The sequence below is a fragment of the Pongo pygmaeus genome, chromosome 4 (assembly GCF_028885625.2).
Source record: "Pongo pygmaeus isolate AG05252 chromosome 4, NHGRI_mPonPyg2-v2.0_pri, whole genome shotgun sequence".
NCBI classification, from domain to species: domain Eukaryota; kingdom Metazoa; phylum Chordata; class Mammalia; order Primates; family Hominidae; genus Pongo; species Pongo pygmaeus.
The window spans coordinates 177,681,416-177,703,695 of record NC_072377.2 but is presented as its reverse complement, the minus strand read 5'-3'; the positions used below and the strand labels follow the sequence as shown (position 1 = coordinate 177,703,695).

Here is a 22,280-nt window from a genome sequence, read left to right as displayed (position 1 = left end):
CCAGCCTCTAAGGTCCAGCTTGGGGAGTACCTTGCGGGAGGCTCCCCCAAGCCGGGTCTGTGTTCATAACACAGATGAAATAACTCCAGGGTGGAAAGATAGCAAGGTCAGCCGGGAGGGATGGCCCTGGAGTAGGTTCTAGACAGCCCTGGGACCACCTGTCAGAGGGGGCAGAGGCAGAAGGGAGTCTGCCATTGCTCAGAGTCATGTAGGGAACTCTTTTTGTGCTGATCAGGGGTGGGGTGGGGTGGCACCAGAAAAAGGAGATGGAGTCAGCGTGGGAAACTGTGGGCAGATGGGGAAGCCAGAGAGGGCTTCCTGGGAATAGCCTGGTGTTTCTCTCCTGGGGTGGCAGTAGCAATCTCTCAGAGCCCCATCTCCATCCCTCTGAGGTGGGGTGGTTGTCCCTGGGGAACCCAAAGTGGGCTTGGGCCAGCGCTGAGGCTGTGGGGGCCAGCGTGGCTGCAGGCAGCTCCCCGCTCAGCTCAGTTGGGGAAGGCCTGGTGCTTCCCACGCCCCTCCTGGAATGCGGGGCTGCTCCTGGGAGTTGAGCAAAAGTGTGGCTTTCCCCCTGGAGTCTGAGGTCGGTCAGCCTCCCAGGCCTGGGGCCAGCGCTCTTGACTGGGAACCAAGACAAGCAAGGGGCGGGGGCCTGGGCCAGCCCCGAGGCCTAGCACGACTCCACCAGCAGATCACCACTCCGGTTCATTCTTTGTGGAAGGGAGGTATGTTAATGCCAGAAATTCCACACTGGGTGTGGGTGAGGGGTGTACACACTAAGGCCCTACCGTTTGGTAGACCCTGTGTTGGGAGCCGGGGATGCGCCGCGTCACCTGCGGATGCTGCTGACAGTGTCGCAGGGCAGGCTCACTGAGGTGGCACGGGAGGCCCAAGAGGTTGCAGGAGGATGGAGGCAGCCGCTGGCCCAGATGGGACAGGGGAGGGCATGGGTGAGGGGTAGCTGGTGTAGCACGGTCTAGAATACTCCTAAAAAACATTTAGCACCTGCTGAATGCCAGCCACTTTCTGACACAATTTGACACCCCTCTTCCTTCGAAGCTCCAGAAACTGAGGTTCAGAGAGGGTATGTAACTTGCCCAAGATCCCACAGCACAGGCAGGCCTGTCCCCTCAGCTGGAGGGAACTCACCCACCACACTAGACCCCATCACACTGGAAACCCCGGCTCAGAGCTGAGATGCCAGGATGCAGCCTCCTAAGGGCGGAGGGAGGGTGTGGTCTTACAGGGCCCACGTAGGGGCCACGAGGGGGGAGGCTCAGAAGGGGGCATCCCCATCGTGCAGCTCCAAGGGGCACATTCACGTAAAGTTTGGTATGTGAGAGGCACCCTCAGGAGGCCTGGTGGGGAGGGCAGGTCCTCTGCTGGCTGGGGCGGAGCATGGATGTGAACTCAGTCAGGCCGGCCCAGCCCTCCTAAGCAGGCCCTTGTGCTCCTGAAAGGATGGCCAAGGCCTTCCCTGGGCAGTCGGAAAGGCAGGAGAGTCAGGCTGTCTGTCTGGGAAGAAGGGTTTAGACCTGGGAAGGCCCAAGCTGAGAGGGGAGGAGGTTGAGGAAAGGGGATCAGGCTGCCTGAGGCACTTCGTTTTGATGCAGCTCCTCCCCAACACACCCCACCACTGGGCTTCTGGAAGCTTCTCCCTAGGTGTATTTAACAGCCAAGGTCGGGGTTCTGTTCCCATAGCTCGATGCCTGGAATATTCGTGTTTTCCACATCCTTGTGTGGGAGCTTCCAAGAGCCAGGAGATCAGAGCCTGAAGGGAAAAGCAAAGATTCCCTGCCCCTGGAATTGAATGGATAGGCATTGTGTGAGGCAGGACACAGCTGATGTCCTTCTAGAAAAAGCCCTTCGAGGTGCTGAATCTGGCTTTTTTCTTGTCCTTTTCTTCTTACTCTCCTTCCTCCTTTCCCTCCCCCTCCTCCTGACAATGTACCCACAGACATGCTGTGATGCGGTGGAAAGAGCCAGGCCTGGTTCAAATCCTGGCCCCACAGCTCCTAAGCAGTGTGATTTGGGGCAGGCCCTTCCCTTCCCTGTAAAATGGGACTGTAATACAACGGGTGGCTGGTGGGAGTCTGTGAAATCACAGCTGCAAATGTTCTAGGCCCATTTGCACTTGGGAACCAGGGGGTCTAGGTCCAAGGACATAATTACAAACAGAAAGTGAAGAAACCTTTTGTCTTTGAGAGGCCATATAAAGTAGGAGAAGGTTACTGATTCCTTCTGAGTCTTGGCTTCTTGCCTGTAAAATGAAGGTAATGATGGAGCCACTTCAGAGAACTGTTGTGAGGATTTACTGATGTCATGGATGTCCTTTGCACACAGTAAGTGCTCATTAAATGATCCGGTATTATTATCATCTTTCTGGAGGATTGCTTGTCCTGCAGGAACTCAGGGAATGAGAAAAAGGGATGTGCATGCACAATAGCGAACCCCCACCGCCCCAGGCTAGGTGCACTGCAGGCAGCAGGAGCTGGTGAGGGTCAGCGCACAGGCTGTGTGCACTGCAGCATCGGAGGAGGAATTGGATGTGCCAGGGAACATGGCTCAGGTGTTGGTAAGAACACACAAGGCCAGGAGAAAGAAGGATGCCTAATTACATCGCTAAATGATCCCGAAACCTCGTGGCCTGAATTGGATCGTTCCCACAGCCTCAGAAGTGCACTGGTCTAAACACGTCTGTTTAGGGGTCTGCCTTCCCCTCCAGACTGGTTGGTTCTTGAGGGTAAGGGCCATGCCATACCTAGAGTTTTGTATCAGGTGTGGGCATGTGACAGGTTCAGGGATTGAGCTTTTGATCCAAGGAGTCAAAGGAGAGACAGCACTGGGACTTTTCCTGAAACTTCTTTAAAGGGTCACTAAACTGGCATGATATGAGTCACTGGAGGTTGTTCTGGTTGCTGCAAAGGGAGAGCCTGCCTGAGAGTGCCATCAGCTCAGAGGAAGGCAGAACTGAGAGACAGAGGCAGAGGCCTGACAACATCATGTGAATACCCGGATCTAGCTGTTCCTGAAGCTAGACTGATCTGTTCTGGGCGTGAGTCAGTACATTCTGCCCGCTCTCCTTTTTTTTTTTTCTTAAGTTAGGTTTCAGTCTCTTACAATGCAGTGGGCCTAGATTAATATGACCTTTTTTTCTTTATTTTTCTTTCTTTCTTTTTTTTTGAGATAGAGTTTCGCTCTTGTTGCCCAGGCTGGAGTACAGTGGCACGATCTCAGCTTACTGCAACCTCCGCCTCCTGGGTTCAAGCAATTCTCCTGCCTCAGCCTCCTGAGTAGCTGGGATTACAGGCGCCCACCACCACACCTGGCTAATTTTTTGTATTTTTAGTAGAGACGAGGTTTCACCATGTGGTCCAGGCTGATCTTGAACTCCTGACCTCAGGTGATCCACCCGCTTTGGCCTCCAAAGTGCTGGGATTACAGGCTTGAGCCACTGCGCCTGGCCCTACTTTTTTTTCTTTATTCAAAAAAGTCTTGATTATCAGATAGCGTCTGTGAAAATGTTGCCTGGTCCAGTAGAAGGACATAGTGTTGTGGGAAGGAAATCTGGAAGGGGAGAAAGGATCCTGGGTTTTGGACAGACTCGGCCCCTCACCAAGACTTTGGTAAAGGGGTGCGAAATGTGTCTCTGAAAGATTTTGCCTTGACTCTGGAGCAGGCCCACCTGGGGGCCAACCCTACTTTCACTTTGGCCTCCTTGCCTGTAAAATGAGAACACTATTGTGAAGATCCATTGTGAGAATGTGTGAAAACCATGGTTTGTGCTGCTTGATAAATGCTGGTTTCTCTTATCTCATTGCTTCCTAAAACTCAGTGTCACCAAGCCAGGCTCTTCTAACCATCCAGAAGGAGCAGGCCTGGGCAGCTCCCTCTCTTTGTTCACCCCACTCCCCTACTCCCCACTCCCGCTCCTGCTACCACTGCCATGTTCCACCCCAGAAATTTGGGCCCCAAAGCCTGACCTGGAGGAAGCCCCACCAAACTGGTCAGCCTGGCCTGGCCTCCGCTAGAAACTTACAGGTCCTTATCTCCACCGGACTAAATTTGGATCTTAAACTCACAGACAATCAGCCTGGGAATTCCTGACAAATTCCAGCAAGAGCCAGCTGTTCTCTTTGGCTTTTGCAGAGTAGGGAGATCATTTTTTCCAAGTAACAAGTTTAAATGAAAAGTCATACTTGCTCATTATAGAAAATTTGGGAAATTTGGGAAATTTTCTATAATAAGCAAGTATGAGAAAAAGGCACCAATAAGGCCATCACTCAGACACAGCCCTCATGGACATTTCACTCCTTTCTTTCTGGTCTTTCCAATGCTTGGGTAGGTTTTTGGGCTGTTGGTGTTTTTGTGTTTTTTTCATCTATGAGATCACGGTGTATGTGCAATTTTATATCTTGATTTTTTTTTAACCACACTTTAACATAAACCCGTTCCTGTGTTATAAACTAACAATTGTTGCTTGGTGCTGGGTGCCAGATGCTGTGCCTGGCACATCACTGGTATGATCTCAATAACATTTACACCCATCCTAAAATCAGGAACTATTATTGTTCTTGCTTTGAAGATGAGGAAACTGAAGCACAAGGACATTAAGCATCTTTCCCAATGTCTTGGTGAGGCCTTGGCAGTCTGGCTTCATGCCGGTGTCATTAGCCCCATATGTGTCGGTATCATGGTTTACCGTTCCCTACACAGAGGCCTGTTGTTTTTGCCCACACTGCATTCTTCTTTTTTTTTTAGACAGTCTCGCCCTGTCACCCAGGCTAGAGTACAATGGTGCGATCTCGGCTCACTGCAACCTCCACCTCTCAGGTTCAAGTGATTCTCCTGCCTCAGCCTCCTGAGTAGCTGGGATTACAGGCGTGTGCCACCACACCTGGCTAATTTTTTGTATCTTGAGTAGACGGGGTTTCATCATGTTGGCCAGGATGGTCTTGGACTCTTGACCTCATAATCTGCCCACCTTGGGCATGCATTCTTTAGGACTCATTTTCTCTGGAGATTGCGAGTCCCCATTTTCAGCCCACAGAGTTCAGACAGGGCAGCTACTGGGTGCAGGTGAACACCCATCCTGGGTCTGACCAATCAGAGCCCCGTATCTGCCTGTCCTGTGACTAGTTCAGGAGCGGACACGTGATCTGAGCTAGTCCATGCAGGGACTGCTCAAAGGCAGGATGCTGGTGGCCCTGCAGGAGGCATCTTGAGAACCTGCCTGGGAATGGGGCCAGATCACAGGGCTGAGTGAGAGGGGAGAGGCTAGTCCTGATGCAGCATTTCAGACCCTGGTTCCACCTGCACGTAGAGTGGGTTCTGCTACTGGACTTTTCAGTTCCCTAGCTCTTTATCCCCCTAAAACCTGTCCGAATTGGGTTTCCGTCACTTGTAACCAACAGTCTTGGTGAATACACCCTGGTTGTTGGACATTAGGGTTGCTCACAGCTTTTTACCACTCTAGAAAATGCCGCAGTGAATATCTTTACACGTAGATCACATCCTTGATTAGAATGATTTCTTTGTGATTTTCACAGAAGTGAGTTATTTGGCAAAGGCATCAAACATTGTCGGGGTTCTATAGACATTTTGCAATTTATTTCCTCAAGGCTGGCAATGATTTGGATCCTCACCTTCATTCCCCATCAGTGTATGTAAGTGGGATTTTAAAAATTGAGTTCTGAAGACTTTTTTTTTTTTAACAAGCCAAAGTTGTATTTTTTTTAAACAGGAAAATTATGTCAATATAAAACAGATAAAAACAGACAAAAATCAAAACACACAACACAGAAAAGCACAACACGCAAGACCAGTGCAAACCCTTCCCAACCCACTTCCCAGGTTTGAAAACCTTGATTACAGATCCCCAAGGATTAGACTGTACTGGAGGGTCACAGTATTGAATCAGAAAAAGAAGACGTGTTTTAAAAGGTCTGTACACAGGTAGTGGTGTGTGGGGTGGGGGATGTACACTTCATCACTCCAACATCAAAAACATGATGCAAAAAGGATTTCAGCGATGACCACAGATTTCTAGAACCCTACCACGTATGCTAGCCCCCCTCCCCATCCACTTTTAAAAGTTGCTTTTAAAAAGGATAAAAAGTGCACAGACACTTTCGTAAGGCACAGACAGATTGTCGCACAAGTCATTTCATTAGGGACTCGGATAAGACAGCGAGACAGTTAAATACCGAGAAATGCCAGGAGGCCGCGTGTTCCTGAGCCGGTGCCCCCTGCCAGGACGGGCAGGCGCAGGGCCGAGCAGTGGGAGGTTAATTGCCTCTCTGCCTCAACTGGACGGACTCACTGGGGTTCTCCTGGGCCTTGGCCACTGATTTCCAGGGCCTGAAAGCAGCAATTACCCAACTTCCCCACCGTGTCTCCCTGGCAGGACCTGAGGGTGATCACCAACCCGCGGGGCCTCCGGGGGTTCTACTTAACGCCGTTTTGGCAGCAGCTCACTGACTGCAATGTGCCCAGCATTTCTAATGAAGAGGAGGTTCTGTGAAGCGCACAGCAGGTTCTGGTCAAGAAGGCAGCCTTTGGGCACCCACCTCAACGGACCCAAGGCAGCAGATGGCCAAGAGAGCCCAGTGGATTCTGCCCCAAATATCTCATTTCCCTCTTAGTGTCACCTCTGCTGGCATCACAGCTGGGGCACAGTCCTCTCTGCTCTATCCTCACAGCACCTCACACGTATTAGGTACTCAGCAAATGTTTCTGGAGTATCTTTGTGTGCGTTATGTGGTGCTGTTTTATCAAACCCCTGAACACTCATAATCTGATTTCTGGTTTACTCAGCAAACCTTTACTGAGTAACTACTACGTGTTAGCACAGGACCAGCACCAGGGGGTCAGAGAAAAGTTAACCCTGTGTCCTGACCACAGTCCATGCTGATTAGTGGCATCGAGGGACTGGAAACGTGGTGCTGCCGTGAGGGGAGCAGCTCCATCCCAGGGGACTCCCCGTTCTGAGAACCTGCTAGGACAAGGAGCCGGATTTGCCTTGGCAACAGCCCAGTTTTTCAGGAGGCTCCGAATGAACGGGCACAAGACCATTAACAACGGGGTGTTTTCAGGTCTCCCCTGTCCTCGCCCTGGAGCCCTGGCTGCTGGGGCCCAGAAGAGCACACCACGGGCAGTGAGCCTGGAACAGCCGAGGGCTGGGTCACGTGAGGGGGTGCTCAGGGGGCTAGGGCCCCGCTTGATGGGGTGGTGATCACAGGGCCTAGGAAGGTGGTGGGACAAGGCCCCAGGTCCCTCCCCAACTGTGGACACCCCTGCATAACAAGAGAGGGCCCTTGGGTTGGAGTCCAGATCTCTCAGAGCTCAGCTCTGCCAGGAGGTGGGCAGTGAGCAGATAAGCCTGGAAGGGAGGCCGCTTCTCCTCCCAGGGTGTGGGCAGTGGAGGGGCCCTGGCTGGGGCTGGAACCCTCCACATAGGCACAGGTGCCCGGACTCTCTCCAGGTGAGTTTCAAGGGAGAAAACTCACAGTCTCGAGCTTCCTGGGACTTGGAGCCAGGCAGTGGGAGTGTGGGATGTGGCAGCAGACACTCCCGGGTTTGAATCCCAGCCCTGCCTCCTCCTGTTGTGTGATCATGAGGTCACTTCACTCACAGGACCTCAGTTTCCTTACCTGCCAAGTGGGATAATACCAACTTTCATAGATTCTAAGTAGCACAGTTTTTTTTTCCACACGTGAACATCTCTGATTGGAAGGAACTGTACAGTTGTAGCATCTTAGTTAAGATTGGCCGCGTTTTTTTTCCTTATGGTATGTAAAACAGTGTTTTATGACCGGCAGTGTCTTAGATGTGACTTATTATGGCAATAAGACCTGCCTCACAGGATTCACGCAGGAAGGTGCCTCTCTAGCCCAGTGCCAAGGCACACTGTAGGTGCAAAATAAAATATAGTAGCTCCTTTTTGTCTTTCTCTTGTCCCCTTCTCAAGACAGAACATAGTGGGGACGTGTGCATCTCCTCTGTAGCACTGAGTAACGCTCAGAGCATCAGGAAATGTCTGGTTTTTAGAAGATAAACACCTCCTTACCTCCTCTTGGAAACAGGGAGGCTATTTATAGCAGCTGCAGAGCAGGTTGAACGGGCCACTGACTCCCTTCTTCCCAGGTCACAGGTGGCCAGGAGATGCCTGGTCCACCTCTGGGTCCAGGCCTCAGTCACTGGTTTCCCAGTGGAGGCTGGACGTGACCCCGGTTGGAACCCAAAGGGGCAGCCAGGAAGGGCAGGAGAGTGGAGCTGCTTTCTCCCAGGCCACTGAGACCCCACAGCTTGTGGCTAGGTCTCAGGGTAGACAGGAGACGGTTGTCTGGAGCACCACAGGCCTGGGGTGAGGAGTCCTCCGTGCAGGGCCTGTGCATGGCCCCGCCCACACCCAGCACATACAGGAAACCAAATTCAGCCAGGCACCCAGGGCTGCTGGATTCTCAAACTCTTATCTTGGCAAACACTGTGGTTCCAAAAGCTGCTCAGAAAATTCTGCTGCAAAATTAAAATGTGGGAATTTCCCCAGATTTTCTAGGGAAAAGTAAATAATCAGGGATTCTTGATGGGGCAAGAGAGTGGGGGCCTTAAGTTGGAATCAGGTCAGACAACAGTGACTACTCCCAGCTAGAGGAGGAACAGGAGGCCCCAAACTGCCAGCATTGCATGGGCACCAGCTGGTCTATGGGGCTTGATCTGGTGAGGGCCTGGCTCAGCTTTGCTCTGGGCACCCAGACACCCAGCAAGTGTTTGTTATATGAATGCATCAACTCCCCTGCCTTCCTCTCCCTCCTTCCCTCCTTCAGCAGGATATGAACAGATTAGGAATTGTACTACAATTGATACTTGCTTTTTGTAAGGCGTCCCAGGCTTTTTAGAACGTTGTGCTGGTCCTCCCAAGAACTCTTGGAGTTGGCAGGTTCTAGACTTCTAATTGGGAACTGAAAAATAAGACAGGCCAAAGGACTTCCCTAATGGGACAGCACAGAAGAGGGCAGAGGTGGAGCCCAGAACTGGGGGCAGGAACGGAGGGACAGGCCTGGGCCAGCCCATCGGCCCGGGTGTGGTCTGGGAGTCTGCAGAGATGGGCAGGGCTGAGGGGGTGGGGCAGGGCCAGGGTCCCAGGAAATACCAGCAGATAGGTCTGGGAAGGGAGAGCATCCCAATGCCAGCATTTTTAGTTACTGTCTCCATCATTAGTTAACATACTTATCAGTGAACACTTTAGTAACCAGCGGAGGAAGATACACTCAGAATCAGAACAAAGACCAAAAGTTATAACCAAAGTTATAAAGCCCTCGTTCCTCCTCCTGCCAGCAGGTCCCCTGGGAATGCCAGGTCCAGGGACCACCGCAGGAAGGTGAGAGCTGTCTGCGTCGTGGAGTGGACTTTCCAGCTCCAGGTGGGTCACCTGCCTCTAGGATTCTTTCTCTTCCAGAGAAAAACAGAACCTACTGCTGGTCTTCTCCTTGGAGATGGGGAGGGGCATTACAGAGACTTGCCTCCAGAGACGGAGACAAGGTATGATGTGTGTATTATTAGACAGTCTGGGGGTGAAGGGGTGAAAAGATGACACAGACCAGAGGGCTTGGCCTTGGTGCCCATCACACCCAGCTCTAAGACCCAGTAAGAAATGAAGAAGTGAATTGTTCTCTGCCCACCTACCCCTCAAGGAGTTCACGCTTCGGAGCTGTAAACAATGAGTTATTTTTGCCTCCCCTTAGAAAATCTGAGCATCTCTTTTCTACACCACCCCAGGGAGTTCTGTTAGGGTCAGCTTCATACATTCAAAACCAGCTTATGTCCCATCCCCAGAAAGTGAACAACTTCTAGTCATGCCAACGTCGGGGCTCCGGATTCCACATTTCCTCCCGGAGCCGGGACCCCTGGTAAAATCGCTACACGTTCATTCTCTCTCTCTCTCTCTCTCACACACATTCTCTCTGTTCTCCCTCCCTCCCCTCCCCCTCTCTCACACTCAACCCAACCCCAGCAAGAAGCATTGCACAGACAGAGGACGCTGTTTCCCAGTTGAAAGGTCACCAAGGGACAGGGTGATCTGCCAGGCAGTTCCTGAGCTTGCTCTTGGGACGGCCTTTTGGGGGCAAAGCACTTTGGAGCCGGAAGCAAGCCCTGCCTGGGCTGAGGCCCCGCGGGCCTCGCTCCACGACTGTCACGCCTTGCCCACCACTGGAGAGACGGCCGCTGCCCTTGGACTCCCTGGCAGCCATGTGGTTGCCCAGCCCAGGGGGGCTTCAGAAAGGTGACCTTGCTCTGGCCAAGGCCCGTGGGCGGGCTAGGCTATGGCCTGTAGATCTTAATGACGTCCTTGATGGGCCGCCGGCAGATGGGGCAGCAGGCCCGGGCCTGCCGCTTGAGCCGCAGGCCGCAGCTGTGGCACAGGCACATGTGTCCACACGTGTAGATGACCGTGTCCACCTCGCCATCGAAGCACACCGTGCACTCGCCATTCTTGATGCCTGCCGGCTCCGGTGGGGAGAACATGGGGGACACCGGGGGGCTCAGTGGGGAGCTGGGGGCCGTCACTGCCGAAAGGGAGAAGAGGACATAATGTTAACAATGTCTCTCTCAGGTGGGCTCTGTTGGGGCAACCCCGAGAATGCAGGGCTTCTTGGTGGGACCGGTGGGAGAACACTTTGGGGAGATACTAATTTGAGTTCACCTTGCAGGTTTTGCAGCTTTCTCTACTCTTCTACTCCCAAACACCAAGATAAAACGCCACCATCATCACCCTTTGGAATGCCTTATCTAGACACTTCTCCCTCCAGCTGAGCACACAGCTGAGGGAAGGAGAGGATGCTGGGGAAAGGCGGCCACCCTGCTCAGCCCCTGGAAGGCCGCTGGCACAGCCGGAGGAGCCAGGCCAGCCGCCAGCCCCTGCCCCTGCCAGGGTTTGCATTTCCTTACCCAGGGATGACTCAGATGCCGAGGAGGACTGGTTGACACTGAAAGTCATGTCTGAATCGCTATCATCCTGGGAGCCGCTGAGGGACCCTGACGGAGTCGTGGTCGCAGGGCTGCACTGCAGGGTACCTGAGACCCAAAAGATTCCATCAGGGGCAGTGGGAGGTTGGACCTGCCCTGCTAGTCCATGGTGCGTCACTGCTTTGCACCTTAGCTTTTCCGTCTAATGAGAGGACCAGAGCTATCTCCCAGGGTTCTGCTGAGGAGTGAAGAGTGTATCCAAGTGTGGTGCCTCTGTTCTTTGTCTACCAGGCCTCTCTTCTCTTCCACAAACAGCCCTGGGATGTTCTTTTGGGATACTAATGTGCCCTCCCTCATAGGATAAGGGCCAGGCCAATAGGAACTTCCACTCCCTGGTCGCAATAGTGGTGGTTCAGGAAAGGGCACATAACCCCCGTAAGGCCCGAGACCCAATTCTGCAACTTTTACTAGAACTACTAGGAAAGAAGGAACTCATTCCATTCATTGGGGAGGAAGCCTGGAGCTGGAAGAGCCAAGCTGTGGCAAAGGCCTGCCTCAGAGTGATGCCAACACAGAGGCAAGCAGAGCTTTGAGTTGGAAAGAGAGGTGCTATCCTGCTGACAGCCTTCCAGTACCTAGATCCAGCTGTTCCTGAACTCACCCAATATACTCCCAGACATTTCCTTTTTGCTTAGGGCACTTTGAGTGGGGTTTTGCCACTTGCAAAAAGATCCCTGACTACTAGTGCTCAACATGGAGGAGTTTTCTTCCCCAAGCTTGCTATTGGTTCAGACAATAACAGCTTATTTCTTAGGATGAAGAGACGCCCCTTCCCTTGCCCTACCTGAGGATGAATGGACAGATAATGGGCACTTCATCTCGGGCTGAAATGATGACTATGTCTGACGGTTCCTCAAAAACACAAAACAACACAACTTTCCCCCTCCCCAAAAAACACTCTGACCAAATAACCACTCTGCCACCCGGCTCCTCCTCTGTTCTCATGAAGACAGCAACAGCTGCTGTTGTTACTGGTTACCACTGATTAAACCCAGGGCTGTGTCCGGCCCCGCTCAAGGCATTACATGCACATGATTTCATCCTCATGACAACCCCATGAAGCAGGTATCACTCTCTTTCTACAGAAGGAAACAGGCTCAGGAGAATCTGTGATTTGTCCAGCATCTTCAAAGCTGATCAGCGATGTGAGCCTGGGACAGTCATTTAATCTCTCTGTGCTCGCTGTCTTATCCGTAGGTGGGGATAATGATACTGATTTCAATAGGGTCAAAGGGAGGATAAAATTCAATGAGGGAACATATGAGCTGCTGACTGCTTCTTATTGCTTGGACTCTACTTTTTGAGCCACGAAATTGGAGCCAGGCTCTCTGGGAAGCCTTCTCTGAACACCTCCTTTACTCCACCAAGCTGGGAGAGGAGCCCCCGGCTGTAGCAGATGTCACACCGTGCAACTCTCCTTTAGGGTGTCTGTGAGCTCCTAACCGGCATGGAGTGTGTCCTGTCCTCTGCTGGCCCTATCCTGGTGCCCAGGGCCCGGCCCACAGCTGATGGCTGCTCCTGCCTATTTGTGGCATGAATGAAGGCAAAAATTATCTCAAAATAGGATGGTTCAAGCCTCCATTCCACTTTCTGTGGACGATACTATTCTTATTTCCTCTTTCATGTGTAGTCGAATTTATTTTTTCCCTACACTTACTGTGCATTACATGTTAAAAACACCCTAATGTAACATATCATAACAACGGAACTAAAAATCGCACCGACCATTTACCGAGGGGATACAGCCTGCCAAGCTCGGAGATCAGCCGGTGACCTATCTAGGTCGGTGGTTTACAAAATGTGGTCCAGAGAGCCGCAACGTCAGCATCCCCGGGCACTTGTCGGAAATGCACGTTCTCGGGGCGCACCGTGGACCCACTGAATTGGGAACTCTGGGGTGGAGTCCAGCAATTTTGGACGGGGTGGATCGTGCCGGGCGCTTAAAGTTGGGAACCGCGGGCTGGCCTCGGGCGGTGCAGCGCCTAGCGAGCGGGGCGGGGCCGGGGAGGAGCGCAGCAGGGCGAGACGACGCGGGACTGGGGAGGGGCGGGGACTCGCGCACGCGGAGCCGGGGACTCACCGAGGAGACGCAGCTGGCCCGCGACGCCGCCGCGCACGGCGAAGAAGGCCCAGAGCGCCTGCGTGGTGTCGACGCACAGCAGGCGGCCGCGCGGACGCCCGTTGACGCCCAGGAGCACGTCGCCGCCGGGCCGCAGCGTGAAGCTGAGCGCGTCGCCGCCGCTCGGCACGGGACCCGCGCGCGCGACCACCCAGTACTCCTTGCGGTCGAGCAGCGCGTCTGGGTCGGCGGGCAGCTCGTTGGGCCGTAGCCCGCCCGGGTCGCACGACGTGATGCCGAAGGCCAGCACGCCGGGCGCCGCCAGCCCCGGACGGCCCACCTCCACAAAGAGGCTCTCGCCGGGCCGCAGCGGGCGCTCGGAGAAGACCAGCGTGCGGCCGCCGTCGGGCCGTGGCGCGCAGGCCACTTTGCGGTCGGCCGACAGGCTCACGTCGGGCCCGCGTGTTGCGTGGAAGCGCAGGTCGGCCTCCAGTAGCGCTGGCGACGACGCGGGCCGCGGGCGCTCACGGGGCCCGCACGGGATGGCGGCGGCCGCGGCGTCGGCTGGCGGTGGGCCCGAGGCGCGGCCCAGCGCCAGGTGGCCCAGCTTGGCCACCACCTGGTTGTTCTCGAGCTCGTTGTTGTCGAAGTTGGCCGCGTCGTGGCTGCTGGGCGGCAGGCAGGCGCTGAAGCGGGCCTGGCTGAGGCGCGCGGGCGTCAGCGTGTCGGCGAAGGCGCTCTCTGTGCGGATAAAGGGAGGGACATGGACGGGGAGAGGCGACGCGTGAGGCTGGTCGCGAGCCCCTCCTCGCCCGCTGCCCCCTGCAGGCCTCCACGACCGACCTGGGCCTCGAGCAGCCCCCACCCCACCCTGGCTTCGAACTCTCCTTTTGTCCATCTGTGTAATTTAGTGAGTCGCAGGAGTACAGAATTGCATTAAGCACCATCCTCGGTTTCCCTGACATGCTGTTACCTTTGGGACCGGCAGATTAGGCCCTTTTTTCCCCTGCCTCCTTCTTTCTCTTCTTCCATCCCTCCTTTTCTCTCCACCGTTTCCCCTTTTCTCTCTCTTTCCGAGGTTTCCATATTTCGATCATTAAAAGGGCATCTAAAAATCGTTTATTGTCCGTCTCCCCAACTAGAACATAAGCTCCAATAAAAAGAGCAAACCTGTACTCATGGCCTTATGCAACAGGCACTTCTAAGCTTTCGCATGCTACCTCATTTAATTTACACAACCACTCTGTGAGGCATGTACAGTTACTATCTGCTGTTGAGCTCACAAACTGAGGCACAGAGGGGTTGGGGAACATGACCAAGGGCACATGGCTACTAAGTGGCAAAGTCCCGACTTGAACCCATGAGTTGAACCCAGGCTGTCTGGCTCTAGAGTCTGGGCTCTTCAACACATGCTGCCTCTCAAAGAAGGGAGGACCTGGGTCTGTCCTCACTGTTGTGTTCACAGCACAGAGCACAGTGCCCGGGCCTGGATAGGTGTTTAAGCATTGACAGAAAAAAGTTTACGGGAGATTGAGTTACTTAATAAAACAAAATGAAGGGAAATTTTTTTTTTTTTTTTTTTTTTTTGAGATAGAGTTTCGCTCTTGTCACCCAGGCTGGAGTGCAATGGCGTGATCTCGGCTCACTGCAACCTCTGCCTCCTGGGTTCAAGTGATTCTCCTGCCTCAGCCTCCCGAGTAGCTGGGATTACAGGTGCCTGCCACACGCCCGGCTTAATTTTTGTATTTTTAGTAGAGACAGAGTTTCGCCATGTTTGCCAGGCTGGTCCTGAACTCCTGACCTCAAGTGATCTGCCCACCTTGGCCTCCCAAAGTGCTGGGATTATAGGCATGAGTCAGCACGCCCGGCCGAAGGGAAAGTTCTTTAAAAGTTACAGTTATGAAAATATTTTAAAGTAATTTTTAGTGATTTGAAAAAATGTTCTTCATATGACATAGGTAAAAAAGCAAAAATAGTGTTTATCATTTGGGTAATACAGGTATTCGTACTTTAGTAGATTACCTGTTTATTTTCTGCCTCCCTAGCTGGAATATGAGTCTCTTGAGGGCAGGGTCTGTGTCAGTCTGGTCACCACCATGTTCTCAGGGCTTGGCAAATAGCCTTTACTATTAATAGTTTATTGGATGAAGGAAGGAACGACTAAGGTCTAGAAGAGACTGCTATGCTAAATAACAACAACATCAGGAAAGAGTCATTAAAATATTGTGAAGGTGTTTTTTAGTGATACAAACATTTTTGTTTACCATAATAGGAAAGTAAGTGTTTTAGACTTTTTAAACAGACCACTTTGAGCCAAGATTTTGTTAAATGTTACCATTCTATAGTGTCTTGAAAAATATTTCCTCTTTAGTTTTCCAAATATGAAATGAAATCATAAGAATGCACATGCTTTTTCAAACTATGCCCCAGGCCCCGGTGGGTCCAAATGCACCCCCTCAGACACCTTTCACTTAAACTGGATTTATAGCACTTGGGAAACGAGTAAATCTGGCAGTAGGACCTGAATTCTGGCCTGGCCACAGTGGGCTAAAGCTTGCCCTTGTATTGAGGTGGTTTGATCTCTCTTGATGCACCTGAGGTGGCCCTTTTCAAGGTCTCAGCAAAAGGGGTCAGCTACTTGTTTGGGCTCTGGGCATCTGCGTGTGTATGCTTTGCCTTAGCGAGGGTGCTTCCCATAGCTCGAGGGAAGAAGTGGGGTTTCAATTTGTTTCTTTAAAAAAGTACATATGTGTGCATTTGTCTACATTTGTCTGTATCATTTTATTTATGTGCATAGGAAATCAAGTGCTGGAGAGACATAAAATATTAATAGTAATTATCTCTTGGGGTGAGATCATGAAGGACTTTTCTTTAGATTTTTCTGTATTATCTAGTTTTCCTACAATAAACTTGTATGCTACTGATACGGTTTGGATTTGTGTCCGCCCAAATCTCATGTCAAATTGTAATCCCTAGTGTTGGAGGTGATTGGATCATAGGGGTGGACTTCCCCCTTGCTGTTCTCATGATAGTGAGTTCTCACGAGATCTGGTTGTTGAAAAGTGTAGCACCCCCCCCCCCAACTTCACATTCTTCCTCCCTCTCTGGCCGAGTAAGCTGTGCCTACTTCCCCTTTGCCTTCTGCCATGATTGTAAGTTTCCTAAGGCTTCTCCAGCTGTGCTTCCTGTACAGCCTGCGGAACCATAAGCTAATTAAACCTCTTTCTTTTACAAATTATCCAGTCTCAGGTGGTTCTTTATAGCAGTGGAAGAACAGACTAATACAGCTACAAATTTTTATGAAAAAAAATATTTAAAAAAATTGAGTTTTCAATTAATATTTAATAATATGGGAAAAATACCTATGATATAACATTAAATGAACAAAACATTCAAAGCTGAACACATGGTTTGATTCTACTTTTGTGGAAAATGTGTGCATAGGATTCATAGGAAAAATATAGAAATACATTAAAATGTGAGTGGTTATCTCTGGGTAGAAATTTGCTTCTTACAGTTTTCTAGTTTTCTCTTTTTCTCTAATGAACATAAATTGATTTTTATGATCAGAAAAAAGGCATATAAATAAAGGTAGAATAAACAAGCACTTTTTTTGAAAAGGCATTTTAGACAAGTATGTGTTTCTGGAAGTCTCGGTGCAATGCACTTTTCCCAGGCTCCCTGCCCCACTCACAGTTGCCCGCCCCTAAAGGCGCTGGCCTTACTCACCCTGCTCCTTCCCCCACCCCTAACTCTCCTCCTCCTGTCCCCCAGCGGCTCCATACAGGAGCCCATCAGTGCAGCATCCTTATTAATGGCCTATGGCCTATGGAGACAGGCGGACTTAGGTTCAAGTCCTGGCTTTGGCTCTTCCTGGCTATGTGACCTTAGGTATGCCATTTCACCTCCCAGAGCCTCAGCTCCTTCAGCATAACATGGAGTGATAGAGTGATAGTGGTAAACATCCCCATGTTATGGAAATTACTTTCATGAAGGGTAATACAGAGCATGGCACTAAGTGCTCAAAACATTAATTATGATCATAAAAATGTATAGAGCACTCATTGTGGGCCCAGCGCTGCTGTGTGCTCGGTGAACAGAGGTGAACACACAGGCGTGGCTCGTGTGCTCATGGAGTTCCCTTTCAAGTGGGAGATAAAGGCTCTATGAAGCCATCTTACAGAAAACTGTGCCAAGTGCCACCAAGAGCCTCTGTCCTATGTGGGGAAGTGTCATTGGGGGAACTCTGAGGCTCCAAGAGGTCACACAGCTGGGGAGTGACAGAGCTGGGATTCTCTGAGTGTGTATAAAGGGGGACTAAGGCCAGAAAAGGCCTCCCTGACTGATCAACATGCTGCGACCTGGAGATAAAGGATGGGTGGCCGGGCAGGTTCTCCAGGCACAGAGAACAGCACATGTGAAGGCGCTGAGGTGCTGGAAGCTTGGTGTGTCTACAAGGCTGGGTTACAATGAATGTGACATTGTGCTGGGTACCTGGCACATGGCAGCCCCTCAGAAAAGGTTGCATGGCCTCACTTATTCTCTGTGGAAGGAGCTTTGTTCCTCTTGGGCATAGGTCCTGATTGAGACAGTCCAAGACAGCACAGTGCCGGCCTACGCCAGACACTTCAGAATCCACTGCTCAAAGGGGCATTTCTTCCAAGGAGAACCAGTCGGCTATAGGCAGAAATCCAGCAACATCAAGAGGCACCGAGGGAGCGTGTCGAGACTGCCCAGCTTCTACCCGTGGCTGAAACAAGTCCACACATAACCACGTTCTCGAGCGCCTACTAGACGCAGCTCCATACACTGATGGTCTCCTTCAGTCCTCACCACTATCTTATGTAGCTCTGTAAAATGGGCACATTTCACAGTGGGAGAACACTGAGGCGCTGAGAGGTGGAGTGACTTACTGAAGGTCACATAGCCTGGGGGTGACAGATGGGATTCCAGCCCAGGCTTTGACTCCAGAGCAAGGCCCCTGGCTAGCAATACTGCCTCCCAATGCTGCTGTTCTCGTTCAGCTCTGAGAGCTGCCCAGCACCTGGACTTGGCCTCGGGCCAAAGTTGGAGTTTCAGTCTCCATGGGCCTAATGTCCCTGCCTCCCTGCGTTGAATACCCACTGAGCACCAACACACAGCAGCAGTCCCCAGGCAGGTACGAGGAGGCTGGGACAGGCCCCTGACCTCCCATTCTCCCAAGCCACTTCCAGGGCCTAGCTCTTCCCTTTTTCCCCTCCCCTTTCTCTCTTAGGTCCAATATATCTGGGCTGGAAGTAAAGCAGAATGTATGTCTCAAATGAAACCGTCTTGGTGTAGACATGAAAATGAAGACAGGGACAACTGGGGACAGAGAAACCCATCCATCAATCACCACTCTGTCTCTGTGGGACTGACTCGGGCCATGTACTAGAGGCAGAAATGACAAGACTCGCTGACAGAATGGATCCAAGGCAAGAAAAAGAGGAATCAAGAATGACACCGGGTTACTGGCCAACCAAGTGGGTGTTGCCACTTACTGCCAATGGCCAACCAAGGGGGTGGTGTCACTTACTGCCAATGGCCAACCAAGGGGGTGGTGTCACTTACTGCCAATGGCCAACCAAGGGGGTGGTGTCACTTACTGCCAATGGCCAACCAAGGGGGTGGTGCCACTTACTGCCAATGGCCAACCAAGGGGGTGGTGTCACTTACTGCCAATGGCCAACCAAGTGGGTGGTGCTACTTACTGCCAATGGGGCTGGCTGAGGAGCAGGAGGTGGGGGATTCAAGAATTGTGTCCAAGCATGTTCAGTGTGGGATGCCCCTCAGCTGTAGGAGGAGAGGCTGGATAGGTGGTGGGAGGCCTGGGGCTCAAGGGAGGCATCAGGGCTGGGAAGATGGGTTTGGGAGTCAACAGCCTAGATGTGAAGCCCAATGATGGCTCAGATGACTTGGAGAAAGAGGGCAGACAGAAACAGGCTTGTTTTACGACAATCTGTTGAATGCTACAGTTGTTCTTAGATGCCTTCCTATATGCATATTGTATTACACAATTTAAGAAAGTAAAAAGGAAAGAGTGAGCCCAAGATAGAACTCTGGGGCTTTCAACATAGGGACGACAGGCAGGGCGAGGGGTGGCCGGGAAAGCAGGAGGAACGGCGGGAGCTCGGGAAGGCCCAGGAGCCACAAGCAGCAACATTCACGCAGCGGGGAGAGGTCACCCGGGCTGAAAGCGAGGGGCCTGGTAGTGGGCCCAGGATGTAGGCTCAGGGTCTGACAGGCTCAAGGTCAGTGATGGGCAGGGACTCACGCCTCAGGGCACAGCTTAAGAGGGAAAAGGAGAGGGTGGCATAACCAGCACTTAAGAAAGACCTGCCCTGAGGGAGGGAGGGTAGAGAGACAGGACTGTGGCTGGTGAGGGGGCTGATCGAGGGTGTTTTAAAAAGATGGATGCCACTGGGGCTCTTCCATGTGCTCATGGGGATGATTCAGTGGAGGCAGAGGAAGTGGACAAATGACTGGAACCATGTCCATGAGCAGGCAGGAGGGGACAGGAGCAGAGCTCCTTATCCACGGCCACAGGGGGAAGGCCGAGGGAGTGGGCACCAAGGGAGAGGGCTTGGGGTTCTAGGAAAGAAGATGGCAAACATTGGCCTTGGTGCCGGGTCTGTGGGCCACTGACCTCGTGCTTTTCCAGATGCCCTTCTGCCAACCAGAGAAGGCTGGACTGCAGACACAGGCCTCTGTTGGACCCTGGCCAATTCTGGCTGTGACCTCAGTTTCCCCACTTGCAAAGTGGGGACCCTCGTCCCATTTCAGTGGCCTGTGGGGAAGATTAAAGAGGGCAGAACAGTGGGATCACGATGCACCCAGCTCCGTGCCTGCATAGAACAAGCCTTCAGAAGCCCTTGGTGGGACAGGCTGGCGGCCATGCAGTGGCAGTCTCGCTCCAGACTGGGAAAGGACAACCCTTCAGGACACCCTGCCATGCAAATGATTTATGTTGGGGTGAGGAGGTGGGTGCTGGCCTGGTCTGTTTGGAAAAAAGAACACTAACCGCAAAGCTAATGATGCCACGTGGCTCCCATTGGGGCTCTGCCTAAAGCCAGCAGCACAGCAGCATTCCTCCCGGCCCAAGGTGTGCTGACAGGCCCCTCACCGAGACAGCCCCTGGGTCCACACCTCCTTCCCCAACTGTGGCCACTGACCAGCTGAGAGACCTTGGGCAAGTCCCTGCCTTTCTCTGGGCCTCAGTTTCCTCTCCTGCAGACTGGAATGGTGCGCTCAGACCTCTGAACCCTGCATTTAGCTCTGTAAGTTCAAGTCTTTATCACACACTTTGTTTATAACAATAATGAACAAACTCTGACTTTAGGACCACCAACAGTTTTGTAACCTTGGCCAAGTTCTCTATCCACGTGGAGTTTGCAAATGCGTTTCCTGCCTCACAGGATTCTTGTAAGGAACAGAAGATATGACCCACGTCAAGCTCTCAGCATTGTGCCTGGCACAGAGTAAGTGCCTAGTAACTATCTTTAACAAGGGATCTCAGTGCTTCCAAGCGGGCAAATGACACCTTTCCAAGGCCCATGCAGGGCTGTTGTTTCTGGCTGCCTGGCATCCACTCTCCTTCTTCTGGTAACAGCACCCAGCTTTTCTTTGGAGGGAACTGCTCCACCCCCACCTCCCATTGCCTCAGGAGTCGGGAGGGGGGCCTTAGCCTGGCCAATCACTTCATCCTATCCCCCTGGCCATGGAGATGGGTTCAGAGATAGGCGTGTGACCCAGGCCAGATCCATGAGGCTACATCTAGAGACGATAGGCAGACCTTCTAGGAAAGCAGCTCTTCTGTTGGATTTGTTAAGCTCGTGGGATGCAAGACTGGAAATGCTAGTGGCCTTTCCTCCACCCCAAAGGGACAGTCCAGCTGAAGATGAGGCCACCAAAGAAGATGGCAAAATGAGAAATGAAGACAGACAAGTATTCCAGGTGCTGTTCTTTGGGTCCCTGTATTGCGCCAGGCTTAAAGGCAACCATTCCCAGGAATTTTCAGCCACATGAGACATTAATGCTTTTTTTTTTTTTTTTTTTTCCTTAAGTGAGACTGAACTGAGTTTCTGTCCCTTGCAACCAAAGATTTCTGACAATATGGTCTGCTATGCCATGACCCCTGACTGGCACTGCTTGTTCAATCTGACCAGCTTCCCACGACTGGGCAGAGGAAGGACGGCAGGGCTGACACTGACTACCCTGGAGCTGCCTAGGAAGAAGGGCAGGGCTGCCTCAAAAAAGCACAGGGCCTGGCCTGAACTCGAGGACCTCCAGAAAGGGCTTCCATAGAAAAGAGACATAAGTTGAGTATCCCCGATCTGAAAATCTGAAATGTGAAATGCTACAAACTCGGAAGTTTTTGGCACAAAACATGAAAAAACACTAATCTAGAATCATCAACAGTGATTTTCGGATATCAGATTAGTGATGCTGAAATGTTAACTATAATACAAATATTCCAAAATCCAAAAACGTCTAAAATCTGAAATGCTTCTGGTCATAAGCATTTCTGACAAGGGATACTCCACCTGTGATAAATGCTTCCTGGAACCACAGGGAGAAGGGAGGGAAGGGAGCGCATGGCCTGGCAGAAGCTTCCTCTCCTGGCTCCAGGAACTGCTAAATTCAGCGAAAAGTAATTTTCCTGCACTCAGTCCCTTCTCTTTGGCCCTGAGGAGCATCTTGAGAAATCTAAGCCTCTCAGGATGGACCCACTCCGGGACCCGCACGCCCCTCCTGATCTGTAACCCAGAGACCATTAAACAAGCATAGAGCAGCCCTGAGACAATGCACCCTACAGTACTGTCTGTGTGTGTGGCTTGGGGGATTGGTCGTAATCCAGGTGTCCATCAATGGGCAGGGACCACGAGGGAGAAAGGAACCAGACAGGCATACAACAGTACAGATAGATCCTAAAGAAGGGTGAGTGGAAAAAGAAAAACAGAATAAGATCCTTAGCACAATACCATCCACATATGCATATAAAACAAATCTACCTATTTTTAAAAGATACATTCGGCCGGGCACGGTGGCTCATGCCTGTAATCCCAGCACTTTTGGAGGCCGAGGCGGGCGGATCACCTGAGGTCAGGAGTTTGAGACCAACCTGACCAACAGGTACCCAGTAGAAACCCCATCTTTACTAAAAATACAAAAATTAGCC

General features: G+C 51.9%; 1 protein-coding gene across 2 annotated transcripts in view; it reads right to left on the bottom strand.

Annotated features, from left to right (window-relative positions):
- Positions 1-8,869: 8,869 nt before the first annotated feature.
- The window catches only part of NEURL1B (neuralized E3 ubiquitin protein ligase 1B), a 46,705-nt gene continuing 33,294 nt past the window's right edge, over positions 8,870-22,280 (bottom strand). Inside the window, exons 3-5 of one of the 2 annotated variants that reach the window (XM_054488695.2) lie at positions 13,106-13,825; positions 10,948-11,073; positions 8,870-10,565 (exon numbers count right to left, since the gene is read on the bottom strand). In XM_054488695.2, the coding sequence (XP_054344670.1) occupies positions 10,321-10,565; positions 10,948-11,073; positions 13,106-13,825 (1,091 nt within the window). In that variant the 3' untranslated portion in view covers positions 8,870-10,320. The remainder of the gene's footprint in view (positions 10,566-10,947; positions 11,074-13,105; positions 13,826-22,280) is intronic. The other variant, XM_063665356.1, reaches the window with a different exon arrangement.